We start from the raw sequence: 27,648 nt of genomic DNA, 5'->3' as shown, positions 1-27,648 counted from the left end.
TTTGTCCTTACATGTTTTTCACAGGCTTCAAGCAGTAATGTGCATCATCAGCACCATCATGGAATCATGTCCCTCCACATCCAGCTTCTACAGCACAGCAGCAGCCAAGACCCAACACAATGGCATGAACAATATCATCAGGCTCTTTCTTAAGAAAGGGCTGGTCAATGACTTGGCCCGTGTCCCTCACAGCTTGGATTTGTCCAGGTATATGATTACACCATATTGATTTAATTTTGCTTACAGAGGGTATTACAGGGGGCTTGCATCACAAGCTGTGATCTGGTTAGTCAGTTAGAGAGATCCTGTGGAGTTTTATTTATATTTACATTCAGTTACTCACCAAAACGCACTGTGCGTCCTTTAGGTCTAACAAATGTGTCAAGTGCCAACTTTTTTTGTATGTTAAATCTTGCGTTGTTTGAGCATGTTTACAAGCTTGCAGTCTTTTCTTTTTTCCTTATATTTGTCGCCACATTGATGCATATTCTAGCGTCGTACTGCCACCTGTTGATCAGCTGAATAGTGTGACAACATTGGCCGAACTGTGTCACAGGCTTGTCCTCGTGTGCAAGATAAACAAAATGCTTGTACCAAAACAGTTCCTAGAAATTGTAAAACTCCAAAGGTAACCTTTTAGGGCTGCACCTAACGATTATTTTTGGGATTATTCTATTTGCAGGTTTTCCCATTCATTTTAATAAGGGTAGTCTGTTTTTGCTGCAGTGGTGTGTGTCGCTTAGGGTTGCAGGGTCCTAGGGTGTAGCAGAAAAGTCTAAGCTGACTCAACCTTTGAAGAAACACAGCCCGGTGTTGCGATGGCCAATCACATAAGCTGGTGATAAGAAGGGCATATTATTTAGCATGGATAAATACTATAGAGGGAACACAACAGCCATTCCTCTGTGTAGCTTTAAGTTTTACTTTCACTTTGGTTCAGTCTTGTCCCCCAGTTTAAAAAACAGTAATGATCTACCTCATCCTGGTTGTTAACTGTTACTTTTAATCCATCGATGAGGACAAACAATCACTAGTAGGATCAGCTTGCCAGTAGGATAACAACATAGCAGAACTGATCAGCGAGGGTTCCCAACACGTCACACACACGGACCATGGAGTGACACTGCCGTACCGACCTGCAGTGTTCGCTGCACCGCCGGATCCAATGTGAATCCAGCCGACGAAAATCGATGTATTTACATAATCGATTACGTCGACGTATTGCACCAGCCCTATAACCTTCAACCCAGGCTTTTCAGTATCGTGAAGCAGAGTTGGCTTTGCATAAAAAGGAAAAAATTATTAATGCTGAATAAAATCTATATTGACTCCATATTCTTTTTTTTTTTTGCATCATTTGCTTTAGTCCCAACATGGCCAACACAGTGAATGCTGCCCTGAAGCCCTTGGAGACTCTGTCCCGTATTGTGAACCAGCCCAGCAGTCTCTTTGGGGGCAAGGGAGGCTCAAGCAAGAACAAGACAGAACATGACACTGTGGGCACTGCCAGGGACAGCAACAGCAACACTCAGGACCAAGGTATCCACGAGTCAGATGAGAAACTTAAACACTGTCAATCAAGGGATTCCAAATATGTTGTTGTTAATGTGTGGCATGTTTTCCAGGAGAGTCTGGTGAGGCAGAGCCAGTGGAGGGCAGTCACCGCGTGCAGGGAACAGACAGCGACCTGATGGATGGCGAGACGGAGGGAGATACGGTGGTCATTGCTGGTCAGCCAGAGGTGCTCAGCACACAGGCTATGCAGGTCATTGATTTTGTATTACACACAATACTCTAATAGTATTTCACCACTTTACCTCATAGGTAACTACCCCTATAATTAATGGCTAAAATATGAAAGTAGGTCTTACCAAAGGTAGATGCTTGAGCTCAAAGTGGTAATGCCTGTTTTTCCACTTTATGGCTGACATTGCTTTTGTATTTTGTGTGTTTGTAGGTAGAGAATGAGTTGGTGGACCTGATTGATGAGCTGCTGGAGAGAGATGCTGGCACTGTCAACAGCACAATTATAGGTAAGCCACTTGATTTATTTGGGAGGGCACAGTGAGAGTAGAGAGTAAACGGGCAAGGAAAATTATAGAGTAGTTGTTCGCACAACCACTAAACCTCAATGTATAGTCGCTGGATACAAAGAAAAAACAATACAGTTACAATACAAAGAGATACCTGCACCCTAGAATTACAGTTCCCTTTAATGTTATGGTTTTTATGGTACTTTAAACCAGAGAGCGGGTAATCCAGGTTTTGCAAACAGGCTAGGATACCCAGAGTGAGTGTATCACTTGTTGTCTGTTTTTTCAAACAGTAGGACGCAGTGGTGAAGATGAATCACAAGAGGATGTGTTGATGGATGAGGCCCCCTCCAATATTAGCCAGGCATCCACTCTTCAGGCTAACAGGGAAGGTAAGACATGGCCACATCAGAACTAAGTGTATCAATCATGGCAAATGACCCCAGTGTTTGCGATGGTTTTACTGAATGTTTCTCTGTTTTTAAGATCTCCATGTAAGGGACTGTGTGTTTTTTTCTCTTCCATCAGATTCCATGAACATCCTGGAACCAGAGGATGAGGAGCACACACAGGAGGAGGATTCTAGCGGCAGCAATGATGATGAAGACAGCCAGGATGAAGAGGAGGAGGAGGAGGAAGAGGAGGAGGAGGATCAGGTGTGGATCAATGCAATGAGGCTCAGTAAACAAGTCAACAAGACAAGTAAACAAGTTAATTGTTCTGTATACTTATAACTCATGGCTGCAACTTTTCCTCAAGGATGATGAAGAAGGAGATGAGGATGATGATGATGAAGGTTCGGAGATGGAGTTGGATGAGGACTTCCCTGACATCAATGCTGCACCGCACATCCGTTTCGAAAGGTTTGACAGGGATGATGACCTCATCATAGAGTTTGACAACATGTTCTCCAACAACGGTAAGCAGGCTAATTTATTACTAACACTTAGTCAGGTCAAATGTATTATTTGTATTTATTTTATTATTTAAAGAATGGCTATCTCAGTTTAATTGAATTCAACTTCTTGGTTTCAAAATATCTTTGTACTGAAAATAATACAAATCAGAATCCATAATCTTTCCAAAAACACGTTCAGCCATTCTTCCAAAGACTCCAGCTACACACGACGCACAAACGTTACTTGGGGTTGTGCCAGAGCTGTCCCCCTAATGTCTGCCCACTGTTTTCTGTTGTTTTTCCATCAGCTGACATCCCTCCCTCCCCAGGCAATATCCCCAGCTCCCACCCACTGATGGTGCGCCATGCTGACCACGGTTCGCTCACCCTCGGTGTAGCAGGCACCAGCAGCCGCCTGGCGCAGGGCATGGGTCGCAGCCAGCGAACACTGCGCCAGCTCACTGCCAACAGTGGACACACCATCCACGTCCACTACCCCGGCAACCGCCAACCCAACCCTCCACTGATCTTGCAAAGGTGAAAAAATGTTATTTTTGGTGGCTGTGTTAAACGACACAAAATTTTGCAACATCTGTTACACCACCATTTTTTGAATGATGATGCTAATTAAAATGTCTCCTGTAATGTTTTTGTTTAGATTGCTGGGCCCCAGTGCTGCAGCAGACATTTTACAGCTGTCCAGCTCTTTGCCTCTGCAATCTCGTGGTCGTGCGCGCCTTTTGGTCGGAAATGAGGATGTGCACATCATCGCTCGTTCTGATGACGAGTTGTTGGATGACTTTTTCCATGAGCAGAGTAGTACTGGGGGACAAGCAGGTGAGAATTACTATAGATTGTCATTAACATATAATTGTTCTTTTTGTTGAGGATTGGCCTAAATTCCTAATGTGTTTGTTCTTTCTGTCTCTCTAGGCACCCTCTCCAGCATTCCCACTGCCTTAACCAGATGGACAGATGAGTGTAAAGTGCTGGATGCTGAGAGTATGCATGACTGTGTGGCAGGTAGGTCTGAAAATTGGATTACTAAAAATTTGGACATGATCGCCAAGAAGTTATAAGTATATATAAATTTTACCCAGCTGTAGGCACTACAATACTCCAGTAGTTGGACAACATTTTGATGGACCATGATTACATCTTGCTTGGAGTCTCATTTATTAACAATGAAACCCTGTAATCTCTGGGTTGAGCATGCAGACATATCAGTTGACTTTATTTGTGATATTTAAACATAAAAGTCATTCAGACAGTGTGATGATCTACTTTTCAGTAAAGTAACTGGATTGACGTGGGGTCCAGCAGGTGTTGTTAGAAAACGTGAAGCATGAAAACACTTTCATGATGCTTTTAAGCTAAATTGGCATTAATTGACTTATTACACCTTGAAGTTACAGCCGCCACCACCAAGGATGAATTCTGACAATTCTGTCTGCTTTCAGTGGTGAAGGTGCCTATCCTGCAGCATCTGGAGAGTCTACGAGATGAGGAACTGGAAGAGCGTAGAGAGAAGAGAAGGCGGCAGCTGGCTGAGGAGGAGGAGTCTAAGCAGAATGAGAGGAGGGCATCTGGAGCTGAACAGGCCAGGGAACAGAGCCTGCAGGTGGGAAAATAATACATGTTTGTAGGCTGTGCAAGAGAGGGAATTTTCCAACATACTGTTGAAGTGCATGATCATGGGAATTTTTATTAAAGGTTTGCTAATGTCAACTGTTTTTTGTCAACAGGGCTCTGGATTGGGGACAGTTAATGGTGCAGAGAATACTGCAGGTACTGACGTTTGTATAGATTTTCTTTCTCCTTCTGTCTTAATGTTAAATTATTTTCAGGGATTACCACACATCTCAGTGATGGGCACCCAGAGACGAGCAGCCAGCAGAGCGTGCTGTGGGATGAGGTAGTAGTTTGTATAGTTTTAGGATCACACCAGATCTGGGAGATAACTATACAGTCTACTGTCTTTCTTATGGCAACGCTATACCAGCTTGACATCTTCATCTGCTCAAAGAAGATCTACTCTTAACTTGAAATGGACTGAAAATATTTTATGAACATTGCTTTTACATCATATCTCTGGAGTACAATGTTGCTTCATGTGCGTCTTGCATTCATCTGCAGCTGGCTTTGCTGTGGTGAGGTAGTAAGTTGTGTTGTTGTTGGGGATCAGGATTGTGCACCCCGTTCAGGAGATAACTATACAACTTACTGCCTTCCTCAGCGGAGGCCCATGGCATCTATGTAGAAAACGAGCGATAACTGATTCACATATTCAGTTCTGTTTGTGTGGTTTCTTTGAGCTCTCCTCTTTTGAACATCAGTCATTAACGCCTTTAAAGGACTTGGAAACAATTTAACAGTATGCATCTGTTGCTGTTGGTAAGCATAGAGAAAGACAGCCAGTCACTTGTAACAGTTGTGTAGTAGTTCAGAATGAGTATATCCCTGTTTAAAACCTCTTTGTTAAATCACTGAAAAAATTAAGAGCTGTAAGTGTTTTTTTTTCCCAGCAAAGAATGTATAAAAACTATGTTTCTGTCTTCACATGTGGTTTTTTTTCTTTCTCGCTGTTGCAGAGGGTGAACAGGCTCAGGGTGGTACTGTGTCATGTCTGGACCCACCCAGGGTCTCAGAGGGCTTCCTCACTGCTCCCCCATCTGGCGAAGTCACTCCCACCACACCTGCTCCTCACGAACAGGCCCTAGTCTCTCTGGAAACTGCGATCAGTCAGCAGGTCCACCAGCCAATTGCCGACCTGCTCCTGGCCGAGTCTCATGCAAGCTCACTGGCTGCTCTGGCGGGGGCAGGCCTACCACCCTTGTCGGCAGCTGAAAGACCAAATAGTGAAGCGGAGGCATCTCAGATGGAAATGTCCCCAGCACCCACAATCGGTGAGAGAGTCGGTGGGGGTGGTGGAGGAGGAGGAGCGTTGGATGAAGGCAGGGAAGGTAGACTAACTTTGCAAACTCTCTTTATATAGACTGGCCAACAGTAAGGACACACATCTGTAATGTAAATGATGTTGTTGACTGTGCTTGTAGTTAGTACTGTCATAAAACGTCAATACTATGAAATACAAATACCCAATTACCCATGGGACTTTTGCCACATTGCATTGTTTGGCATGATTTCCTAACCATAATCCCCACTGTTTTTTCAACCAGCCTCTCTTAGTCCAGACATTGTGGAGACCTCAGAGCCTGCAGCGGTTGGTGTGTCACAGCTGGAAGGGTCACCCATGGATACCAGCAGCCCTGCCTCTGCCACTCAGGAAGAAGCTGCTACTAACCCTGCTCAAACTGCCCAGCTGTCTCAGGAGCTGTCTGGCAGTGGGGAGAGTGGGCTGACCGACAGGCAGACGGATGCAGAGACTGGGTGAGTAGCTCACAGCATCATCCCTGAACAAATTGATGTTTGAAAGTAGTATCATGTTCCCTGTTATCCCTGTGCCTGATAACCATAAATTTAAATAGTAGGAGGTTGTGCAAAATGCCCTCCCCGTTTCCTTTGCCAGTGTATGTAACTTCTGTTTCAGTCCAATACAGACAGATTTTAAAAAAGAGTGTTGAAAGCCAACATTTCTGCTAGCTTCGTCTGAATTTGAGTTAAGGTTCAGTTTGTGTACCAACTCTTTTTAAGTTGTTTTTGTGAAATGCATTGGTTTCTGGTTTCAAAAACGGGTGGTCTTCATAACCGGCTGCTGGCCAAAGCAAAATTCTGACCTCGTTTTCCACACACAATCCCCATCCCGTCAGGTTGACGCTGTGAATCAGCCAGTTATATCAACATACATTTGCTGTTGTGTGACCATTTTTTTTCTTTTCTGTTTTTTTAATGTCAACAGCTCTACTTCTGTCTCATCACCGGGGGAAACAATGCCCAGGAGTGATAGTGCTGACAGCCAGTCTCAGGCCATCCAGGAAGAGCCCCTCCCATCCACCAGCAATGAGGATGAGGACCCACTTGCAGGTAAAATTATTGCTACCTTACCTTTTCTGCCTTTTTAAAAAAATATTTTTTATAAAATATTATGCCATTTATGTTTTCTGATAATTTTCTCCTGGCAGGCATTAGTCTGCCAGAGGGTGTGGATCCCTCTTTCCTGGCAGCTCTTCCTGAGGACATCCGCCGAGAGGTGCTGCAAAACCAGCTTGGCATCAGACCCCCCTCCCGTCCTCCTGTTGCTACCAGCCTGCCTTCCACTACTGCACCGGTACTGGGAGGACCAGGGGTTACAGAGGTCAGCCCTGAGTTCCTGGCGGCTTTGCCACCTGCCATCCAGGAGGAGGTGAGAGACTCTTCACTAAATGTTTACCTTTTAAAGACCTGTCAACTGGGACAAAAAGGGCTATATGATTTCCAAGCAAATAAGTAAAGGAGTCATAGATAATCAGTTCATTTACCTAAGCATGCCATTGGTTGTCTCAGGTTCTTGCCCAGCAGCGAGCAGAGCAGCAGCGCCGGGAGCTAGCCCAACAGCCCCCACAAGGAGATACTCCTCTGGATCCAGTCACCTTCATCCAGACGCTGCCCTCAGAGCTCCGGCGTAGCGTCCTGGAGGACATGGAGGACAGCGTGTTGGCTGTCATGCCTCCGGACATTGCTGCTGAAGCAGCCGCTTTGCGTAGAGAGCAAGAGGCACGGCAGAGGCAACTGATGCATGAGAGGTTGTTTGGTCATAGCTCATCTTCAGCCCTTTCAGCCATCTTGCGCTCACCAGCCTTCACAAGTCGGTTAGGGAGCAATCGTGGCGTCCAGTACACCCGTCTGGCTGTGCAGAGAGGAGGCACATTTCAGATGGGGGGAGGAACAAACCACAGGTGAGGGGAGACTGTGATTTAATTGTAGGTTTTGAAAATATAATTCCTTGTATTTTTCTTTAATGACAAGAAGTGATTATGACAGGTTAGGGGGACTTGCTTGACTTTGTTATTGAAAATGTCTTCATCAAATCATATTGCACATGACAGATGACAAACTAAATATATGTTATTATTTGTTTCTACAGACCATCCAGCTCCAGTGTGGACTCCTTGTTGCGTCTGCGTGGACGATTGCTGTTGGACCATGAGGCCTTGTCCTGCCTGCTGGTTCTGTTGTTTGTGGATGAGCCAAAGCTCAACACCAGTCGTCTGCACCGTGTGCTCAGGAACCTCTGCTACCACTCTCAGACGCGCGGATGGGTCATTCGCAGCCTGTTATCCATCCTCCAGCGCAGCAGCGAGAGTGAGGTGTGTGTGGAGACCTCGCGTTTAGAAGACTCTCGCGGCAAGAGGAGCATCCAGGGAAGCTGTGGAGGGAAAGGCTCAGCTACCTCCTCCCTCTCCTCTTCATCCTCCTCTTCTTCGTCATCCTCATCTTCCTCCTTAGAGCTACTGAACAGGGTGGAGTCTCGCAGCTCCAGTCAGCTTTCCTGGCTCTCTGTTTCTATGGATGCAGCTTTGGGCTGTCGGACAAACATTTTCCAGATTCAGCGAGTATCAGGTAGAAAGCATGCGGACCGGCACTCAGCTGGGGGATCTACAGGATCTGGAACACTGGGAGGAGTGTCAGGCACTGCTGCAGGTGTCACATGTGCTGGAGGTGGAGGTTCCACCGTCCACATCCACCCACAAGCTGCTCCAGTAGTCTGTCGACACGTGTTGGACACACTTATCCAGCTAGCTAAGGTATGAGTCTACCTATCTTTGTATAAACCTGCTGCATCGTCTATTGTAGATGCCATGCTGTAAACATTTAACAACATAAAACATCATCAACATAACATCAACACAAACATAAAAACTCACTAAAATTGTTTTTGTTTGTCTGTCCCTGCAGGTGTTCCCCAGCCACTTCACCCAGCAGCGCTGTAAGGATCTGTCAGCATCTGCTTCTGAACTGGACTCTCGTCTTTGTTCGGTCACCTCTGGAGGAGGTGGAACTGTTGGCTCTAGGTCAGGGTCGCAGTCTCAGAGCAACCCCAGCTCCAATGCCTCCAACACCCAGAACTCCTTGGGCTCTGCTGCTGCTACTCTCCAGTCTCTGGGAATCTCCACTGATTTTTGGGACCTGCTGGTCAAGCTGGACAACATGAATGTCAGCCGCAAGGGCAAAGCCTCTATGAAGACAGTGCCTCTGGGGGGCAGTGCAGAGGCTGAGGGGGCTCAGTTCAGCCTGGAGACCTCCCCTCTAGGCCAGCTGATGAACATGCTGTCCCACCCAGTCATCAGACGGAGCTCCTTGCTCACTGAAAAGCTGCTGCGCCTGCTCTCCCTCATATCCATCGCCCTGCCTGACAACAAGGCCACCGAGGTGCCTGCTGGACACCCCACCCCACAGGCTGCCAACCCCAGTGTGGCAACCAGCTCAGGAGCCACAGCCCCAATCACAACACAGGGCATGGTGTCAGCCGGCTCTACCCAGCCCACTGTGGCAGTCCCAGGGGCCTCTGTAGGAGCTGCAGCCCAGGGAACATCCTCAGGGACAAGTTTAGCAGCCTCCCAGACATCCTCTACAACAATCTCTATACCCACGTCCACTGGAACAACCTCTACAGGTAGTGTTAAATATTTCCAAAAAATATATGTACCATGTAACGGCAATTTCAGTATAAAAAATAATGATGTTTTTTTCCTGGTAAAACAGGGAAACTGAGGGCCACTGCTAGCATTATAGAGAGTGACAACAAGATGGCCTCCTCTGGACTCACGGAGAAACAGCTTCAACTCTCTGTAGAGGTATGGGGGAAAAGTTTAAAAAGTGGCATACAATTTCATTCGTGGTGTCATCATGAAATGTGTGTGAATTCGTAGGACTGTTCATGGAAAAATGTAACTTTAAATACTAGTTTGGATAGTTTGGATAACCTCTGAGTATCATCTGAGGCAAGCCAGATGGCACACTCAGGAGAGAGGTTTGGATGATGAAAAGAGCAGAGCTAAATTTTGGTATGTGACTTCATGAATTTTTTTGTATTTTTTTGAATATTTAAGAATATTAGTTGTCTTATCTAGAAGTCATAAACGTGGGCGAAAGTCGGATGCTAAAATGCCATCTGCAGCCCAAACACAGTATAATCGTTAAATGTTATTTTATTTATGGGGCTCTGGTTGATCAACAGCATTACTACCAAAACATAAACGCATATCTTCCATTAAAGTTCTGTTACTGGAAGAATGCTGAGCTGTCTTCACTACAAGAGGACCTTGATTACATTTAGCTGTATTTAGCAGTGTCCTAAGGCAGGAAAAACAAAAAATTACTTTGTGTGGGAACCTGTAATATAATCCAGATAAAATTCTATTGAAAACGATTTTTCAACATTTTTAATATGTGGGTTTTCAGTGAATCAATATTTAAATAAGCAGTAAACGGTAATAAAAGGTGTGTGGGTGATGTCTGCCACACCACCATGTATTTTTCCTTTGATCTACTTCCAGACATCACCTGGGCTCCCATCAAATGTTTGTCACTGATGGTGTGCCTGAATTGTCACATCCATCACTCAAAGACCTCTATTTTCTAACAACTCTTTTCCTTAACAGGTGTTGACATCTCACTCGTGTTCAGAGGAGGGTCTGGAAGATGCAGCTAACATTCTGCTGCAGTTGTCAAGAGGAGATGGTGCCACCAGAGACACTGTGCTCAGACTGCTGCTCAGTGGAGCTAGACACCTCGGTTACACTCTGTGCAAACAGATCGGTCAGTTCTGGTCAACTTTACAGATGCCTGTTGTCATGCTCCTATTGAAGCAAATTCAATTGACCCCTTTATGCACATTTTTTAACGTTTTTACGCTCTCTCTCAGGCACGTTACTGGCCGAACTTAGAGAATACAACTTGGAGCAGCAGAGACGGGCACAAGCTGATTCACACTCCCCAGATGGCCCTCCCGAGGATTCCTCCATCTCAGCCAGGCTGAAGGGCAAGATGACTAGCAGGTTAGCTAGTGATGACTCTGGGCAGCTTTAGGTTTTCAATACATATGCAAGAGAGATGGTCGTTCTGTTGCATCTGATCTCTAAATTGGATTAGCCTACAGCATGTAATGACGGTACATCTGTTTTTGCATTCAAGGAAATGCAAGGATGTCTTACAGCTACAATTTCCTTTACCTTGTTTGTCTTTGTTGGTTGGGGCACAGGTTTGACGGTTCAGAGAGTGTCGTGATTGTGGCTGCACAGAAGCGCACGCTCGGCGGACGTGAACTCCAGCTTCCCTGTATGAGCTCGCTAACCTCCAAGACATCAACGCAGAAGTTTTTCCTGCGAGTGCTGCAGGTCATTATCCAGCTCCGTGAGGACACTCGGCGCGCCAACAAGAAAGCCAAACAGACAGGGCGATTAGGTAAGAAGATGTTGCATACACACAGTATTCGTGATGTATAAAACATCCTGTTGTGTCATGTGATATGGTGTCTCCTCCTCTCACCGGCCAGGCTCAACCAGTTTGGGCTCAGCCAGCAGCATCCAGGCTGCAGTGCGTCAGCTCGAGGCTGAAGCTGACGCCATCATCCAGATGGTGAGAGAGGGCCAGCGGGCACGCCGGCTTCAACAGGCACCCCCACCCACTGCCTCTTCTGCCTCTGCCGCCGTCGCCGCCGGATCTTCAGTGGCTGTCCCCCATGCCCCCACTGGTGCTGCTCCCCCTGCTGGCACGGCTGCTGCTGCCACGGTTAGCATGGGCTGCACTGATAGCAGGCATACTTCTACTTACACACTGCACACACTTGCAGAAGGAGACCATTTGGAAGCTGATAAAAAGCACATTGTTAAACACATAGTATGACCATCACAGTATAATTATTTCAAAGTTACTATGGTGGTCGGCAAGATAAGTGCTACAACATTCCGTCATGCTTCTTGTCTAATTTGGCTTTGCCTGTACTGGCTTTGTGCATTTTGTAAAATCATGAGCTAACCCCATTACTTGTAATGCATATCTGTCTCATTTGGAAAAACACACATTATAGGTAACCTTTCTTATGGTATTGCATTGCATCTGTAAATTACATAGTGTACAGTCACCATCAGCCTGCTACCTAAAGCGGTTTATGCTTAGTGACAACTGCTGCCATGATGAATATGGACAGCCCCATCACAAAGACAGATATGCCAGTGACCCACTGTGTTCTCTTTCAATGAGTTTGCATTGACATGTTCTACTGTTGAAGTGGTCTGAATATAAGTGTGCTGCCTGCTCCAAACTGTTTGATCTGTTCCACTGATGTTGTCTGTTTGCTGGCTGACATGGCTTCATGCTTTGGCCCTCCCTCCTTCCATACTCTGTTTCAGTCCCTCTCCTCTCACAGTGGATCATGGGAATGTCATTATGCATGGCAGTATCAGTCAAGATGGTTATCATGAACAAAAAAAAAGTTAATAATTAATTGTTCCACGTTGTTGAACCTCTGTCTCTGCCTCTCTGGTCCTTCCTGGTTTGTTTCCTGTAGTCTGAAGTGCAGTCCATGTCAGAAACCCAGGCAGCCCAGAGAGATGACTCTCCAATGGACGTGGACCAGCCATCTCCGCTAGAGCAGGACCCTGCACCACTGGGTAAGTGTTCACACTGGCACATTCCAAAGTTGGCTAACACCGACTTTAGCCAAGGGCTTAACCAACCCTCCTCCAGAGCAGGGTTAGTCCCGACTTTGTGTGGGTATCCCCAGAAAATCAAGCGGTTAAGCGGTGCCAGTGTAAAACGGGGCTAAGGTAAACAGAGTAGTAACACAACATTGTAGAATGTTCACATTAGCTTCAAAGCACTTTTATGCGTAACCCAGGGCTAGTAGAAGTGTAGTGTGAATCATATAGCACCGAGCTTAGCTTAACCCTGGGTTAACAATCTGTGTGTGAAAAGGGGCTAATTATTCAGGTAGCCCTGGGTTAAGGATGGCCCTGGAATAAAAAATATTCAGTGTGAAAAGCCCTAATGAGAATATAAAATACCCGCTGATATGTTGTGTTTTTGTTTGTTTGATTAGTAAATGACCCCAATATGTCTACCATTCTCTGTTTATAAGTCTTCATTATTACGACAAATTGCTTTTATTTATTTTATTTAGTCCAGCATAAGGAACTTAATCAATTAGAAATGACATATTTAATTGGTTACATGACACAGACTTGATGAAGAATGCATCAATAAAATTGACATTGTGACATTAAGAACAGCTGTATGCTTTTTGTCATTTCAGTGTCTTATTTATTTTAAAATTTAGGTGCACAAACGTATTATATGAAAGGAAACATGTTGGGGCTAACAATTACTAACAGGACAATCTGAACAAGAATGCTCACCTGTTGGTAAAAAAGGCTTGTACGCTTTTGATCACTTATATACTTTATCATGATTGGAATAAATTGCATTTAAAAAGAAAAAGAAGGAATGAGCTGCTGTAATAAACCAAGCAATTTTAACATTGATAAACACATTTGGGCTTGTTCGTCACCTCTGGAGCAGTTTTTTAACAGCCAAAAAATGGTTTCAGTCTATTAGCAGGTATTTATGACGAATAATGTAATGGTTCTGAACAAAGTGGCTTTTTTTTCCCTTTTTAGATGAAGAAGGAAACGGCCAATCAGAAAGTGAGGAGAGACTTCCAGACCTCCCGCTGCTCAGTGAGCAGCTGCTGCTGGACGAACTGTGGGACATGCTTGGGGAGTGCCTGAAAGAGCTGGAGGAGTCCCATGACCAACATGCCGTATTGGGTACATGGAAACCTTCATAAGAAATCATTTTTTTATGCTGTATGTTATTTATATTAGATATGTCCCCCTAATAATGATTTCCTTCCCCAGTTCTCCAGCCTGCTGTGGAGGCCTTCTTCCTCGTCCATGCCACCGAGCGAGAGAGCAAACCACCTGTGAGGGACACCCGGGAGAGCCAGCTTTCTCACATCAAAGACGAGCCTCCACCACTGTCGCCAGCACCCCTTACACCTGCCACACCCTCATCCCTAGACCCGTTCTTTTCCAGGGAACCATCCTCCATGCACATCTCTTCAAACCTGCCACCAGACACCCAGAAGTTCCTCCGCTTTGCCGGTGAGGCTGAAAGATATAAGTAGAGCGATACAGCTTAATACTCATGTGAAGGGTAATGCATAACAGGACTTGTTTTTCCTCGTTTTAGAAACTCACCGCACAGTGCTTAACCAGATCCTGCGCCAGTCCACCACTCACTTGGCTGATGGGCCTTTTGCTGTCCTGGTAGACTACATACGCATCCTGGACTTTGACGTCAAGAGGAAGTAAGCAGGATTATTTTACACTTTTATCTTACACAGTCAAATACAGAGTTATTGTTATTTTTTTTTAAATCACTGATGTATTTTTCTTTCTTTCTGCAGGTACTTCCGCCAGGAGTTAGAGCGGCTGGATGAAGGTCTGAGGAAGGAGGACATGGCCGTGCATGTGAGGAGAGATCACGTTTTCGAGGACTCCTACAGGGAGTTGCATCGCAAGAGCCCAGAGGACATGAAGAATAGACTGTAAGGCTCCATTGCCCCTCCATCCAGCTGTGTGTCCTCTCAATTCAGAACCACTCAGCCTAATACTCTTCTCCCTTTCCATTACAGGTACATTGTGTTTGAAGGGGAGGAGGGCCAGGACGCTGGTGGCCTGCTGAGGGAATGGTACATGATCATCTCCCGAGAGATGTTCAACCCCATGTACGCCCTGTTCCGCACTTCACCAGGCGACCGTGTCACCTACACCATCAACCCCTCATCCCACTGCAACCCCAACCACCTCAGCTACTTCAAGTTTGTGGGTCGTGTGGTGGCCAAGGCCGTCTATGATAACCGGTTATTGGAGTGCTACTTCACCCGCAGCTTCTACAAGCACATCCTGGGCAAGAGTGTCAGGTATTTGAGCTTCTGGCAGTTAAAGCCAAGTACGCTAATTTTCCAAGACTGTTCCAACTACACTAATTATCCCAACAAACCATGGCTTATTGAGGGCTGCGCTAAATGTTTTTGCCAACAAGGGGGCTGGGTAGCCATATTTTGCAGTCTGTTCCTTGGATGCGGTAATAATGTGGATGTCTCTCTGTGGTATTATTAGGTACACTGACATGGAGAGTGAGGACTACCCATTCTTCCAGGGCTTGGTGTACTTGTTGGAGAACGATGTGTCCACTCTGGGTTATGAGCTGACATTCAGCACGGAGGTTTGTGTCTGTTCTCTAAATATTTCAATTAGCTTCAAGTGGAAAATTGATTCTCCTGCTGTATCCTCTCCTTAACCATTGAAATTAGGATTAGCCCTCAAGGGTTTGAATCCCAGATGCTTTATGTGCTCGTAAAATAAGTGCTGCAGAAGTGTAATTTGGAATCTGATGGCCTTAAAAAGCTGTTAATGGATACCATCTGTGACTCACAGTACAGTATGAAGCTGAAACTCTGCGAGACGGAGCTCCAGTGAAAGACTTCTTGTGCTCTTGTGTTTGTAGGTCCAGGAGTTTGGGGTTTGTGAAGTGAGAGACCTCAAGCCAAATGGAGCCAATATCCTGGTCACGGAGGAAAACAAAAAAGAATATGTGCACCTGGTATGCCAGATGAAGATGACAGGTGAGATTATGGTTACTTCACTGCATATTTAATATCTCTTTGTAATTCGGCTGTAATAATACTCAGTGTGACTGATAAATCAAGTTGTGCCTGCAAATGATCTATATCTCCAAATGTTCAGGTTGTATAGGGTATGAAAAGTATTATTCTCAGTGATGCACTAGGTGGCAGCGCTCCTAAATTTAGAGCTGATCAACATGCAGCAGAGAGCCCAAGGTGTTGCTTTCTGGAAGATGGCTGATTTATCACAAGCAGTACCTCCAGCTGCTGCTCGAATAAATTATTCAGCGAAGCTTGAATTTTCAGCTGCTTAATTGGAAAAAAAAAAATTAAAAGCCACCAACTTAATTGGTAGAATAACATTGGTCGCATGCCAAATAAAGAATATTCTCACTGCCACAGAGCGATCCCCGAGTGAATACTTTTACTTGTTTTCTAGGTGCGATCCGCAAGCAGCTTGCAGCCTTCCTTGAGGGTTTCTATGAGATCATCCCCAAGAGGCTGATCTCCATCTTCACTGAGCAGGAGCTGGAGCTGCTCATCTCTGGCCTGCCCACTATCGACATCGATGACCTGAAGGCCAACACTGAATATCACAAATACCAGTCCAGCTCCATCCAGGTATGGATGAGTAAACACACATGCAACATTATTGTTAGTGTCTACCCACTTCTACATATGTGAGAGAGGACTGATATGGGTGTGTTGAGACATAACCCAGGAGTTTTCAAAATCACATAAAATTATATTAGATCATGTTTATAACTCAACTACTTTTGTCTTTTTAGATCCAGTGGTTCTGGCGGGCCTTGCGGTCCTTTGACCAGGCCGACCGGGCCAAATTCTTACAGTTTGTCACCGGCACATCTAAGGTTCCCCTCCAGGGTTTCGCTGCTCTGGAGGGCATGAACGGTATCCAGAAGTTCCAGATCCACCGTGATGATCGCTCCACTGACCGCCTGCCATCTGCTCATACCTGGTAAAGACGTAGTGAGATTACAAGGCATAAATAATAATATAACAATCCTGAAGGCACAAACTAACTTTAACGTTCTTTCTCTTTCTCCCCCCCTCAGCTTTAACCAGCTGGACCTCCCGGCTTATGAGAGCTATGAGAAGCTGAGACATATGCTGCTGTTGGCCATTCAGGAATGCTCAGAGGGATTCGGACTGGCTTAAACTATGAGACTCTTAACACACACACAGACATGCATACAAACACTTGATTTAGTTTTGCCTACTCCTGACACATTCACACTGATAACCTTTGAACGCACGCACACACGCACACACTATCATAGACATTACTGGATTACTTGTTGAATGGCCTAGACTTACTGGTTTCTATTCCATATAAAACAGATAAAACCAGCAAGTGAAACGGACTGATTGACATTGCGTACAACACAGAGAGCCTCATGTTGACACAATTGTGTCTCCCTTCCCAATTTAATGGCAAATGCAAGAGTGGATTCAGAGGATAAAACATGGACTAATATAAGAGACGTTTTCTTCATTTAGTTTGATTTCTCTGTACAAAAGGTTTGGGAGTTTATTATGTTTAATCTTTTTTGTTCTCTGGCTGTGTAAAAAGAAAAAAGAGAATGTTGTTTGAACAGGATGGTTATAAAACCTTTGGGGAAAAAATGTTGGTGGTTTCTTGTTGCAAATTTGTGACCTCACAAGCCTTGACGACGGGGGAACATTTTTATGGGGGTATATGAACAACTTGAGAAGTTTTGGAGATATTCACAAAAATGCACTTTTCAAAGTTTTGTGGCATTTTTAAGGAAGGATGGTACAAAAAATGAAGAGAAAACCTGAAGGAGATAAAAAAAAAAAAACAATAACCATAAATTCTAGAGTATTTTTGGCTATTAAATCGCTGACCCAGCCTTGAGCCTTTGAATCAGAGTGGAATAACTACATGAATAAATGCATAAAATTGCGTCTATTGTCTCTTTTAACAGTGTTTTAACCATGACATGCAGTCAGTTCATCTCACCAAAATTGAATGTGTCAATTCTGTATGTAATCACACGGAAATACTTGTCAATTAACGGACAATTCTCAAAACAAACTATTTTCTTTATGCAGTATTCTGATTGTCAGTTCCTAAATTGAGTTCTGTGACAAGTGAAATCCGCCCATAGTTTATACTCACAATGATCTCAGCGATGAATGAGACAAACTGTCCCTCATGACAAAATCATTTAAGTACAGTAACATGATGTGTAATGACTGATGCCATCCTGGAGCATGTTTCTCATGCACTGCCTGAAGCCTTTAGTTTAAAACAGTAATTTGGCAGCATAACAGCTCATTGCAAGCAGCGCTGTCATTTCCCAGGCTGACTTTGGTATAGTATGCCCTTCAGCCTCAAATAATGTCTGTACCCTCGATTATGTCACAGTGTCCCCCTGCCTTTTCATTATTGACTTATCTGAAGATGACAGAGCACACTGATTGAATTTTCTTATCACGGTGTGAGCCACAAAGAGTGTGTTTTGACAGATGAGGGTGATGTCTCAGATTTTGTCTTCTCCTGTTCATGTAAAGCATCATATATAGAAATAGATTTTACAGTAGACATTTTGACTACAGGTGTAATTGATAATATCAAAAACAAATGCATTCCATTTGGTACATGATGATGATGATGGAAGATTTAATCGAACAACTGAATGTGTTTCACCTTTATGACAAGTTTAAAAAAGTCTACTGTAAAAAAGGGCTATTAATTGTCTCAGTTTTGACCAGAAGAAGACCGAAGATGATGCTGTGACTTGCCTTCGTTTCCAAATTTGAAGTCTGGATGGATTCATAGACTCTTTGTAAACCCATTACTAAGTTTGTGTGAATTGTTAAAGTCCTTAATTGGTTCTTACTAACTTAATGAGTTACTAATTTGGGTTGCACCATTAAAGATTTATAAAAAAATATATATAAATATCTTCACTAGTAATAGTTATAATGTGTAAAAAGGTTGCGAGGAAACATCTGAAGCCATGTCCAAACAAAAGGAAGTTAACAGAAGGTAAAGTAGTTCCCCTTCAAGGCAGCTGGACTCCTGAACACCTGGCACAGCAGGTTGGTAAAGTAACCTGAGTGTAACTTCCAGAAATGAGTTAAAATGAGATTTACATATCTTGATGCCAATTGCAAACTGTAATGTAATGATTTTATTTTATTTATATGTACATACTTGTTTCAGAGTTTGTAGAATTCATGCAGTTTAGATAACGGGGACTTTTCCAATACTGCTGCTAACTAGCTAGCCATTTATGGTGACATCTTGCAAGGTGAGGTATATTGTGTTATTCTTGAAGAATGTAACTTAAAAATCCTCCAACTTTACATCATTAACCAGAATTTTGTGAAGTAACAGGTCATTTTTATATTAGTTTTCATTTTACCTTGTACTCCTCAATTTAAGGGGGTGGTGATTTGCAAGCTAGCTTGTCAGTTGGTACAGTTAGCTAGCTTATGTAACAGTAACGCCTGTCCGTTAATGGTAGGAGGTGTAAACATTTAGCCACATCTCTAGTTACATAAAAGAGACTGTGTGATGCAACCCACTTTACTTTGGTGATGCTTAAATCTCCACTTCGCACAGTAAACACATTATAACTATATTAAGTGGACTTCAGGCCCTCCAGAGTTTAGCTTTTAATTATAGCTGGTAATACTAAAAGAAAAAAGAAAATAGTAATAAGATATAGAGATGAAAATGTAAAAAATAACACATTTTACTATATACAAAACATATACATTGCAAATGTTTAAATATATACGGAAGCCCTATAGGGCCGTGCATTCATAGGCCTACATTTTATTTCCCTTGTTTTCCCGTGATAAATTAATTTAATTTGTTTTCTCGAGATCTCGAGTTATTATCTCGAAATAACAACTGCCGTTTCCCGAGATAACGGGATAATTTTCTTGAGATCTCGAGATAACGAAACTTTGTTTTCCCGAGATAGCGATATAATGACTGTGAAATGATAGGCCTGAGATTATGGAGATGCCCGGGGCCTCGTAACTGGTCAGCTATGTAGTTAACGACGACATCAGGCTCACTTAGATTGCACCGCCGATATAGCTGAAGCCTTGCTAATCGTCTTTTTATATTACGCACACTAATGTGTATATTATCTGTAATAGCAAGGCATAAAGCTATTTCAGCCTGTGTCAGGCCTTGATTGAAAAGATATGTGACACAGTCCTGCTCCTCTGACATTGCTACACTGAATGATGTTTCCTGCAATGATTTAATATACTACACTATGGTTTTGTTTTCTCAAGATCTCGAATTAATTATATTGTTGAAATTGCATTATACCTTGCTATTACAGATAATATACACATTAGTGTGCGTAATCTAAAAAGACGTTAGCAAGGCTTCAGCTATGTCGGTGGCGCAATCTAAGTGAGCCTGATGTCGTCGTTAACTACATAGCTGACCAGCTACGAGGTCCTGGGCGTCTCCATAATCTCAGGCCTATCATATCACAGTCATTATCTCCAGATCTCGAATTAATTATATCGTTATCTCAGGAAAACAAAGTTTCGTTATCTCGAGATCTCGAGAAAATTATCCCGTTATCTCGGGAAAACGGCAGTTGTTATTTCGAGATAATAACTCGAGATCTCGAGAAAACAAAGGAGATTAACTCGTTATCATGGGAAAACGGAGGAAATAAAATGTATGAATGCATGGCCCTTTAGGGCTTCCGTAAGAATGGCAAAAATATCTGATTCTTCTCTTTCACACAAAAACAGTACTGACAAAGTTCACCTCTACATGGTCTTTTGCCTGAACAACACCATCTTTGGTTGAAAGGTCAATTTCATACTGTGGACGAAGAAAAACGTTAGAAATGGAAATAAAGAAGCAGCGTGCACTCTTAGATAACCACAACCCACTACCTGCAAACAGTTCACGTGCTTCTTGGAAATAGATTTAAATCCTAACTTTACTGGGAACCGCTCCATTTTCACTGCAGTTAAACAGAAACCTGCCCACACACTGTTGCACTCCTTGTTTTCATCGAGAAAAATGTCAGCAGAGATTTAAGACTAATAACTTAATGTGCTCTGTGTAGCCACCTCACCCATACATCTGTTTGTTCTGCCTCTCTGGGTTACTTCCCCTCTTTGGCCCTTTGCCGCTGTACTTAAGCCCTCGCATGTCCACACTTTTTCACCTGTCGTCCCCTCTTTTCCTCTCCATCCTCCCCTGTGTATTCGTCTTCTTCTACCTGCTCTTGCGTGCAGAATTCGTTCCACATGAGGAACCACGACAACAGTAGAAATCGAACCCCCGCCACCCCCACCACCACTGCCAGTGTTCCCCTGCTGCTTCTGTAACCCTCCCCCACCCCCACTGAAAACCTTCACACAGGTTGCAGAATAGGGAGCGTCCATGTCTGATTTGGTGTGTGCTGAGGCATGATAAATGAAATTACAGCGCTGTCATGCAGGGATTTTAGACCTCACAGTAAGCCCTGGTTTCACAGCACATTGGCCAGCCAGGTTTTTGCCCCCTCAACCCGCCCCTTCGCGTATGAAGCACAGATGCAATTTTCTGTTTTCCACGCTTGATTTACATGTACTGTGTAAGCATCTGTTGCTGCGTGGGGGCTTTGATTTGCAATTAAAGAAGAAAAATAATTAACTTGTGCAGGGAAGAAAGATTTCACAATACATTTCCTCACAAATGGGTTAACCTCTCTGCCACTCAAGGGATTTTAGATGTCCTGTTGAAGAAATTACGTTGCAACTTTGGCTTCCTGTGACTGTCAGTCAGAGATGGAGATATCAGTAGTGCTGTGGAAATTGAGCTGTAGCAAAGTGCACCGTGCCAGCCCCTCCACTGGGTGGGGATCATTAGACTACACCAAGTGAACAGGATGTTCCCTGTCACGCTTTCTCCATGTCAGTGCATTCTGGCTTCCAGCAAAGTCACTCAGTGATGTTTTCCATTTCATGCTCTGGGAACAATTTTGGGGCGACTGTTGTGGGAATTGAAATGATTTGTGTGTTTTGGCGCCACTGATATCTGTAGCCTGCATGTGAGTAACAGTGTGACAAAGTCAGAATTTTTCATACCACGGTAACTGAGCTTTTTTCCCACACTACATTGTGAAACATCAATGGCCAATTGCTTAAAAGACGGGCCGATACCTACGAGACTGCGTGACGACTACAAGGGAATTTAAAACTTGTTGACAGTCAACAAAGTGCGCCGATAACAGTGATCCCTCCTCATCAGTGATGGTGGAGCTGAGGAGGAAATGAAGGCCGGTGGAGTTCATTAATAATGACTACTTTGTGTATGAGCCCAGAAAGCTCTCAGCCTAATACATTTCACCGCTGCCGTCCTCAGTGTCTCTGGAATAAATCACAATATTACAGCCACGCTCACATTGCAAAATGATAAAAGGCTTCTTTTGCACAGAGCCCAAACGGGCACGGGGACAAACTCAGTTCATTAGAGTAATTGGTTTAATGTTTCTAATTAGCCAGAGAGCTGTTTATACTGGAGAAAATTGATGATGGTGCTTAACCCTTTCTTTGCAGAATTCATCCTCCATGTCTACACCTTCCCTGTTCCTTGATCCTGCAAAGAATCACGAGCATAGGGGTGAGGCTTGATGAGTATTCATAATTAGTGTACACTGGCTTCATTTGCAGCAGGAGCCAGTTAGCAGTGTTGCTATTTGCAGGGTGTGAGCACCACGCTGACAGCTTGTCATTGTTTCTCCACATTAATTCAGTGTGGTTTATTCATGATAGATGTTCCAAATATAAAGTATCCCAGTGGAAACTTGCTAATCAGACTCATACAGCTGGCATAATTTTGTGCTTTTCTTCCTCACATTTCGCTTTCTTCTTCTTCTTCTTCTCAGAATCTCTTGCTGCAAAATGTTGTTTTGAAGCCTGTTCACCAAATGTATAGAGAGGAGTAGCTTGACATATCAAGGTGGACAGGAGCAGCCCTCGTTTTGACAGCAGTGAGACGGGTTGGGGAGGGTGTTATGTGCTGTTGTGAATCCGTCAGGTTTGTCATCACCTCCTGATTAGGCTGCCGCCTCTGCGCCTCCTGTGAGGACGACGTGTCGGGGAGGAGAGCTGCAGAAATGAAATGAATGAGGAGCTGATCCCTGCGTAGCTTCACATTGTCCTACAAGTGCTGATATAATTGTGTGTCTGTGTGCATCTTTTAGGGAGAAGTGGAAAAAAAGTCTGGCTCGGATGGGTGCACGTAGGCTGGCCTTTGGTCACCGACACACATGCCGGGACCGCACGAGTCCAGACCCAAACCAGGAGTGACAGCCTATCTACTGTAAAAGGTCATAGTCTTTATTACCTCTGAGCTTCCAAGTATATGTGGTCACTATCTGTTTACCACACTGCATCTGCAGCCCCCTCCTCTTTCAGCTTCTCCCTCACCTCCCCTCAGTGGCACAGCAGTGGGCACCTTGTGACATTTTACAGGAGACGAGCCGCTGCATGAAATTCAGCCCTGTCATATTGCAGATCATGCAATGTGGTCAACTACTGAAGGTTATCGTTCGGGGAAGTAATAATGTTGAGCCGCTGAGAGAGGTGTAATATAGCAGGAGGCAATAACTGCAGCGCGATACAGGGGCTCCCTCTGAAATAAACAGTTTATTCATCTGTAGATAAGAAAAAATCTCAATCTCCTGTGGGTGACATTTTCATGGCTACCTCATTACGCTGCGTTAAAAAGATGCAAATCATGGTATGATGTAATTCCCACACGGTGCATTGTAATACAGGCTAAAGGACGGTAAAGGGTCGTTTCTATTTTAGGAGGGGAGGCGCCTTGGAAGTGAAGGCAGTAAACTAGCAAACGTCATCCTTTACAATAACAATGTGGTCTGCGCACTACCAAAGTCCATGCAAAACCTTCATTTGAATATCAATGATGAAAATTTGAGTATAAATAAGCTGCAAATTGCCATTTCCCCTCTGACTGGCTGCCCTCATTTTGCTTATCTGGCAACAACAACAACAACAACAACTTATCTTTGATGGTGCTCTAACCTTTGGTGCACCACTGTGCATTTGTCTGAGGCTGACTCATAGCTGCTTACATGCAGTTAACATGCTTAATGAGATGTGTTCTGGTAAGCAGAGTGCTGGTCATATCTGGCAGCCGAGCCACTCTCTGAGAATGGCAGGAAACTAAATCAGAGTCATTTCCCTTCAATTAGCGAGTGATTAACGCCAGGTCAGAGACGACTGGCTGACCTTCTGGCCGCCTAATGACTTTAACCGGATCAATGGATCTCCAAACGCCTGCCACATCAGCTACCCAGGAACTGTGCAGTCAGTGTACCCTGTAGGAAAGGGGAGTTGTTGAAGCTGCCTCTGACTGCCCACTTCTCACTATTTTTATGTTTGGCTCTGTTGTCTGTCACCTCTCTGTTTCTCTCTCTAAAATTGTCACATCAGTTCCTCTTTTTTCCCCCTCGTACTGTTGGCTCACTGCTATCTTTTTAATCTTTTTCTGTCACTCTCTGTGGCTCCGAGCACCTCCTCGACACGCTCAACACGTTCTCACTGTGCTATGCTTTTCTTTTAACGCTGTGTTACCTGCACTTTCTAGACCGGGGCTGCAACACATTATTATTTTCAACATCGACTAATTATTTTGTTTTTTTAATTGAATTATTTTATCATTAAAAAAATACTGAAAATGCCCATCACAATTTCTCAGAGCAAATGTGCCCCTTTCACAGCAGACATTTTGACCTATTAGAGAAGGAAAGGCACAGGTGTTCCCACTGAGATGTCTTCTGCCAAAAAAGCCTAGAGTGATGTCTTGCAATAGCTCGGTCCGTAGGGTTGACCGAGCACTCAGCTGAAACTAGTGTGGGGTGCAGATAATGTACGTGTGTCATGTGTCTCAGGCCATATTGATAAGGGAGGTAAATCCTTGTTGGGTAGCTGACTGAAGATCTGTCATTTAAAAAACAAACATCATTCTTTTACATATGTGATCAAAAACGTTGATCAGAAGCTTAATTCTGAGGCTGTTCTGTAAATATTTTTTTAATTAATTATAAATATAACAACTTCTGATCAACCAAGAGGTGTTGCAATATACCCGAATTGACAATAACTGTCATACCGTGATAACGCACACATGATAATATCGTGCAAATAATCAAGAACCTCTTCAGTAAATTTCCATTTCTTTCCGTTCTTGCTTCGTCATAGTAGGTGCTCGTAATGCACCTTAACACCACCCACCATAAAACTGAAAAATTAATTCAGTGTAATTATGTTTACAGACTCACTCTCTACCTCCCTACACTTGCATTTTGAGTCTAAATCATTTAGGAAAAGGAGACAAAACAAACAGTAAACGAAGTTAAAGATGGATTTTTTCAGATTTTAGATAGATAAATTAACAACTTCCGGTTTGTCATATCAAGGTCCGGTTTTCAGCACCACCCACCAGTTTAAGCCTCACCCATTCTACGTACAGACACAGATACAGATACAGATACAGATAAGTTGGTTAAACAGATACAGATGGAGAGGGTGCTCATCCCTTTTGCTCTGTCCAACAAACAATCCAATCTATCTAAAATACTCAAATAAATAATGTCATGGTGACAAATGTTCACAATATAAAACAGAGAAAAACAGGAAATTCTGTATTTGTGGGGCAGGAGCCTGCTAATGTTACGCATAAAACCAAAAATGCTGTTGGGTTGTCCATCTGTCCGTCCCATTCTTGTGAACTTGAATTTGGCACAAATGTCTACTTGGACTCAAGAATGAACTGATTAGATTTTGGTGGCCGAAGGTCAAAGGTCAAGGTCACTGTGAGCTCATGGCCTATCTCAGAAACGACTTGAGAGAATTTGGAAGCACTGATTATCTCTGAGTGGTCAAAGGTCAAAGATCAAGGTCGCTGTGACCTCGCAAAACACATTTTTGGCCATTACTCAACAATTTATACGACAACTATGACATTTATACACAAATGTCTACTGGGATAAAATGAGCAAGTGAAGTCATTTTATATCCAAAAAGGTCAACTTCACCATGACATCATAATATTCTCTATTTTCTTTCATTTAAAAAATGTTCAGGCCAACAGCAACGTGCCTGGTGCGCGGAGCCATACAACCGCATTTCGATAAATCTAGTTTATTAATAAATAACAAATGATTAGTCCTAAAGGAACGAGGGCCTCACCAGCACAGCCTCTGTCCTTACATTCACTGTCACACCACTTATTTAATGACAGCATCTTCCGACGTGAAACAGTTGTTGAAGGTTATTGCTGCAAATATACCTTTTATTCCAGAGGGACTGTTAATTTTAAGCATCTTAGAAGAACCACTAAGTGTCTTTATCTCTGGCTTAGACACATATTTAATTTTTACAACACTGATGAGAAGATATGAGCTCTTTAATGGGAACCCTTTTACTCTGTTATAAATAATGCCAGGCAGCTTTAAATACAGGTCATGTGCTTTATTCAATAATGTAGAAGAAGACATTAAATAACAATAAAAATGGATTAAACATTAAAAAGTATCAAAGCAGAAGAACAATGATAAACTTGATGAATATTTTTAAGCTGAAAGTTGTTGCACTTATAACCTTCAAACAGCTGAAGAATGAGGAGTTTTAGTTGAAGCAGGTAAAAGTGCTATAAATCACATAAATGTGTGAAAACCAGCTTCTGATAGCATTATTAGCTTGTTTGGAGATTGAGTTTGAAATGTTTGATGTCTTATGTCGGGGTTGGATTTTTAATCAGATTTTAAATGGAGTATGGAAGACAGACATAAACCAATAGGTCATCTTTATTGATCCATTATTGATAAAAGTATGTTTTATGCCAAATTATGGTTACAGACCATATGCATCTATTACTTTAGTTTATTACAGATGCGTTAATCGAACCATCTGTGATAAACTGGTTGCATGACAACATTTCTCTATTTGTCTTCTTTCTACCCATATTTTGTCGTTCATTTGTTTATCTCGCTCCATTTTGCTGAATTTTATTGTGATTTTTGTGTTTGTGTGGTTGTATACGTTGTTTACCTTTTTCTCTCATTCTTCGTCTGACTGAATGTTTTTTACGCTCTTGTTTACCAAAAACATACAAACCACAATGTAAAAAAAAAAAAAAAATCATAGAGAGTATTATCTTTCTGTCTCTGGATCCCCACTGTTCACACTCGTATCTTGCCTCTGGTTCTCTGCTTCATCACTCAGTAAGAAAAGTCATGAAAACAGAGGGAAACTGTTCATTTGAGTTCCGCTTTATAAGCAGTTCGTTAAGTGGAGCGACGGGTGGTGGGTCTGGGAGTATTTGAATGTTACTAACTCTAAACTTCTCATTTCCTGTTTTTCCCTTCACTGTCCATTTTCTCTGGAACCGTTTTTGCAGTGAACCTCATGTTTCTGCCAGTCATTATTGGCCAAGACTTGACTGATCACTGATTTCTCATAAACTAGAAAATGTTTGTGTTCGACCATCTGTGTCCACTCCGCTTCCTTCCCCATTTCTTTCTTCACTCTTTTTTCTCATGCACATTTTTTTTCAAGATTAAATATTTCATCATTATCTAATTACTTCTGTCAGTTTGCCTCAATTGTTTGTCCTCAACTTCTGCAGCTGTTGTACAGAGCTGACCTGCTGTGACTTTTCTCTTTTCCCCTTTTTAACCTAATCCTACTGTGTCCATGCTGCCTGATATTCCAGGACTGGAGGGCTTATGGCTTACTTTCTATTAGGGCTGAGCAATATATTGATTATTATTGATATTGATGTATGAACCTTTTACAAAATATTAACACAATGATATTTCCGATAAATAATCATCAGTTATGTGGATATAATGACTAAGTGGGTAAAGGTAGATATTAGAACAAGTACAACAGTCTGGTGAGTACAGAAAATTACATCACTTTACTGTAGTTCAGCCTTTAAAACCAGGAAAAAAAGACAACACTTAGGCCATATCACGATATGACAATATCCAAAATCTAAAACAATATATAGTCTCATATCACAACATCTCTCTGACTAGCGGCTGCTGGACAGCTCTCACATGTCAGGCAGCCTTGCCGAGGGCTGACATGGT

The 27,648-nt window shown here is 43.2% G+C and overlaps 1 protein-coding gene across 1 annotated transcript in view; it reads left to right on the top strand.

Annotated features, from left to right (window-relative positions):
• The window catches only part of huwe1 (HECT, UBA and WWE domain containing E3 ubiquitin protein ligase 1), a 41,025-nt gene extending 23,578 nt beyond the window's left edge, over positions 1 to 17,447 (top strand). The window contains exons 49-83 of the mRNA XM_084367012.1: positions 25 to 207; positions 1,367 to 1,539; positions 1,626 to 1,765; positions 1,958 to 2,033; positions 2,327 to 2,425; positions 2,562 to 2,689; positions 2,793 to 2,952; positions 3,240 to 3,468; positions 3,590 to 3,768; positions 3,865 to 3,954; positions 4,392 to 4,552; positions 4,677 to 4,719; positions 5,523 to 5,894; positions 6,111 to 6,321; positions 6,791 to 6,915; positions 7,014 to 7,234; positions 7,375 to 7,766; positions 7,955 to 8,615; positions 8,767 to 9,484; positions 9,574 to 9,665; positions 10,473 to 10,629; positions 10,736 to 10,868; positions 11,072 to 11,274; positions 11,366 to 11,601; positions 12,380 to 12,482; positions 13,488 to 13,637; positions 13,728 to 13,973; positions 14,062 to 14,179; positions 14,279 to 14,419; positions 14,507 to 14,794; positions 14,994 to 15,099; positions 15,382 to 15,499; positions 15,939 to 16,120; positions 16,288 to 16,478; positions 16,576 to 17,447. Coding sequence (XP_084223138.1) covers positions 25 to 207; positions 1,367 to 1,539; positions 1,626 to 1,765; positions 1,958 to 2,033; positions 2,327 to 2,425; positions 2,562 to 2,689; positions 2,793 to 2,952; positions 3,240 to 3,468; positions 3,590 to 3,768; positions 3,865 to 3,954; positions 4,392 to 4,552; positions 4,677 to 4,719; positions 5,523 to 5,894; positions 6,111 to 6,321; positions 6,791 to 6,915; positions 7,014 to 7,234; positions 7,375 to 7,766; positions 7,955 to 8,615; positions 8,767 to 9,484; positions 9,574 to 9,665; positions 10,473 to 10,629; positions 10,736 to 10,868; positions 11,072 to 11,274; positions 11,366 to 11,601; positions 12,380 to 12,482; positions 13,488 to 13,637; positions 13,728 to 13,973; positions 14,062 to 14,179; positions 14,279 to 14,419; positions 14,507 to 14,794; positions 14,994 to 15,099; positions 15,382 to 15,499; positions 15,939 to 16,120; positions 16,288 to 16,478; positions 16,576 to 16,678 — 6,928 coding nt within the window. The 3' untranslated portion in view covers positions 16,679 to 17,447. The remainder of the gene's footprint in view (positions 1 to 24; positions 208 to 1,366; positions 1,540 to 1,625; positions 1,766 to 1,957; positions 2,034 to 2,326; positions 2,426 to 2,561; positions 2,690 to 2,792; positions 2,953 to 3,239; positions 3,469 to 3,589; positions 3,769 to 3,864; positions 3,955 to 4,391; positions 4,553 to 4,676; positions 4,720 to 5,522; positions 5,895 to 6,110; positions 6,322 to 6,790; positions 6,916 to 7,013; positions 7,235 to 7,374; positions 7,767 to 7,954; positions 8,616 to 8,766; positions 9,485 to 9,573; positions 9,666 to 10,472; positions 10,630 to 10,735; positions 10,869 to 11,071; positions 11,275 to 11,365; positions 11,602 to 12,379; positions 12,483 to 13,487; positions 13,638 to 13,727; positions 13,974 to 14,061; positions 14,180 to 14,278; positions 14,420 to 14,506; positions 14,795 to 14,993; positions 15,100 to 15,381; positions 15,500 to 15,938; positions 16,121 to 16,287; positions 16,479 to 16,575) is intronic.
• The last annotated feature ends 10,201 nt before the right edge of the window (positions 17,448 to 27,648 follow it).

The sequence above is a fragment of the Pagrus pagrus genome (genome assembly GCF_965226575.1).
Source record: "Pagrus pagrus genome assembly, chromosome: 11".
In the NCBI taxonomy this organism is placed as follows: domain Eukaryota; kingdom Metazoa; phylum Chordata; class Actinopteri; order Spariformes; family Sparidae; genus Pagrus; species Pagrus pagrus.
Note: the sequence above shows the minus strand (reverse complement) of the source record. Positions and strands in the feature narration are given on the sequence as shown.